Source organism: Tupaia chinensis, unplaced genomic scaffold (genome assembly GCF_000334495.1).
Source record: "Tupaia chinensis unplaced genomic scaffold, TupChi_1.0 Scaffold149104_1, whole genome shotgun sequence".
Classification (NCBI taxonomy): Eukaryota; Metazoa; Chordata; class Mammalia; order Scandentia; family Tupaiidae; genus Tupaia; species Tupaia belangeri.
This window is the reverse complement of record NW_006208950.1, coordinates 249,091-251,876: the sequence shown is the minus strand read 5'-3', so window position 1 is coordinate 251,876 and position 2,786 is coordinate 249,091. Positions and strand designations below refer to the sequence as shown.

Here is a 2,786-nt window from a genome sequence, read left to right as displayed (position 1 = left end):
CAACCAGTATACATAGTTTTAAATCTTTTATTTATTTATTTATTTTTGGAGAGGTTTTCACTATAGGGTGCATGCGCTCACCAGACAGACAGAGAGAGACATAGAGACAGAAAGCGAGAAATCACCCCCCAGGGGGGATGGTCACGCCACAATCCCTTCTCCTCCATTCTCCTCTTGGGATCTTGGGCACATACGCACAAGAGCCCAGCGTGAGTTTAAGTCATGGGGTCCGGACTTGAACCACAGTCAACTACATGGGAGTCCAGCCACATAGTCATTATGCCAACTGCTGGTCCCTTTAATCCATATTTCTATCTAAAATAGATTTCTAAGAATACAGAGTATAGGACCAATGAACATAACCAGTTATAAAGCCCTTATTATATAGTGTCAAAATTCTTTCCAGAATATTTATATCAACACACACTCACCAGCACTGGACAATAAAATTGTCATTAATCTTGGCCAATAAAGCAGTTAAAAGTATTTCTGTTTTTAAATTGCATTTCTTGGGACCAACAGATGGAGTAATGGTTACATTGCTGGACTCCCAAGGACCCAGCGGCTTAAAACTTGCAAGGGGCACATGTGCTCGAGTGCCCAAGATCCCGAGAGGAGAATGGAAGGGAAGAGATTATAGCATGGCTAATCCCTTCTGGAGGGTGATTTCTCGCCTTCTGCCTCTCTATATCTCTCTGTCTCTCTGGTAAGTGCACATACCCACTAGCAAAAATCTCTCAAAAAAAGGAAAAAAAATAGCATTTCATTAGTGACTTATGAAATAGAAAATTTTTAGATGTCTATTTATTTCTGAGAATTACTTTTTTACTAGTTCTTCCCTTATCTTTATAACAGTGTGGGTAGATATTATAATTTGTCAAAACTATTTTATAACTGTTGTCGTATGGAAAACGTATTATGAAGAAACTATGTGTGGATTTCAAAGCCTTTTTGCACTAAAATAAACTTGCATTTCAATTGCCTTTTCCCACACATTTTTCTGTCTCCTTACAGTTGTTGCAAATATTTTTCCAGTGTGTTCCCCACCTTTATGTAGTTGAATCTATACATATTTTTCCTTTGTCTTATGCCATTTCATTTTCTCTAGAAAATACTATTTCTTAGACAGAAATTAGATATATGTTGTTCTCTTTGTTGTATTTGTTTTGTGAATTAATCTGTTTTATTTGAAGTCTTTAACATATGCTACTTTTTTTATCTCTCTCTCAGGTTTTTGTTTGGTTGATTGGTTGGTTTGGTTGTGGGTTTTTTTCTTGTTTTTTGAGGGGATTTTTTGGTGATGGCATTAAGAGAAGACTACTTTACTTTTTTTTAAGCCTATCTATAATAGTTAATGAGAAATCTTTCATACACTACATACAGTATTCTTTAAAATATTCTTCAAAAAATGTGATTTTCTTCTTATTGTGTTTATGCGTGCTTCTTATACCTGCTTCTTACTTAGCTTAGTTGTATTTATTTCTGTCTTTAAAACACCAAAAAGCTTTAGAATTTATCAAGACTAATATTTTTCTATTGTATGATGTATTTACCTGCATTTAGCCTTTTGTCTAACTTTAATTAGTTTTCATCCCTTGATGTGAGTACTTTCTTAATTTATTTTCTCTCTTAATATTACAATAATTAAATATTACAAGAATAAGAATAATAACATTGGTTTGCTCCCTTTTTTGTACCTTTATCAAGACATTGGAGGGACCAGCAGTTGGCGTAATGGCTATGTCACTGAACTCCCATGTAGTCGACCAAGGTTCGAGTCCTGGACCCAGTGGCTTAAACTCACGCCGGGTTTATGTGCATGCGTGCCCAAGATCCCAAGAGGAGAATGGAAGAGAAGGGATTGCGATGTGGCCATCCCCCTTAGGGGGTGGTTTCTTGCTTTCTATCTCTCTGTCTCTCTCTGTCTTTCTGGCAAGCACACACGCCCTATAGCAAAAACCTCTCCAATAAAAAAAGAAAAAGAAAAAAGAATTTGGAGAGTGTAGAAATGTGTCTTTACCTTTAGTTAAAAACTTTGATCCATGTAATAATATTCTTCAGTTTCTCTATGTTATTTTTCCTATTATATATATGAGAAAGTCAGGTTCAGTACACAGCTTCATGTGGCCTATAATTGATGAGATAGGATCGAAAAATAGTCTAACTATAAAGAACACACTCGGTCCAGTAAATTATGGTGCTTTTGTTTTCTCACTGTTGAAGCATCTCTTTTTGGGGGGTAGTGGAGGAGGTTTTTGCTATAGGGTGAGTGTGCTCACCCGAAAGAGATAAACAGAGAGACAGAAAGTGAGAAATCAACCCCCCCACACACACACACATCCCACCCCAGGGAGGATGGCCATGCCACAATCCCTTCTCCTTGCTCCTCTTGGGATCTTGGGCACGCATGCACATGCACCCAGCATGAATTTAAACCACAGGGTCCGGGACTCGAACTGCGGTGGACTACATGGGAGTCCAGCAACACAGCCATTACGTCAACTGCTAGTCCCAAAGTATCTGTTTGCTAAACAGATCAGAGAATTTTTCATAGTCTTCCTTAGTTGGGTTTTGATCTGCAAACTACCCCTGAACCTAACATAACAGAAGTTTTCCAAATAGTGAATTCTAAAGTTTCAAATAAATTTAGAGAATGTCACATAGCATCACGCTGTCTGGTATTTTTTTTTTGGGGGGGGGGTTTACTATAGGGCACATGCGCTCGCCAGACAGAGAGAGACAGAGAGACAGAAAGCAAGAAATCACCCCCCAGGGGGGATGGCCAT

At 38.1% G+C, this 2,786-nt stretch overlaps 1 protein-coding gene across 1 annotated transcript in view; it reads left to right on the top strand.

Annotated features, from left to right (window-relative positions):
- Nucleotides 1-904: 904 nt before the first annotated feature.
- Nucleotides 905-2,786, top strand: part of LOC102473020 (olfactory receptor 4C5) — a 4,836-nt gene continuing 2,954 nt past the window's right edge. Inside the window, exon 1 of the mRNA XM_006170876.2 lies at nucleotides 905-913. Within this exon, the coding sequence (XP_006170938.2) occupies nucleotides 905-913 (9 nt within the window). The remainder of the gene's footprint in view (nucleotides 914-2,786) is intronic.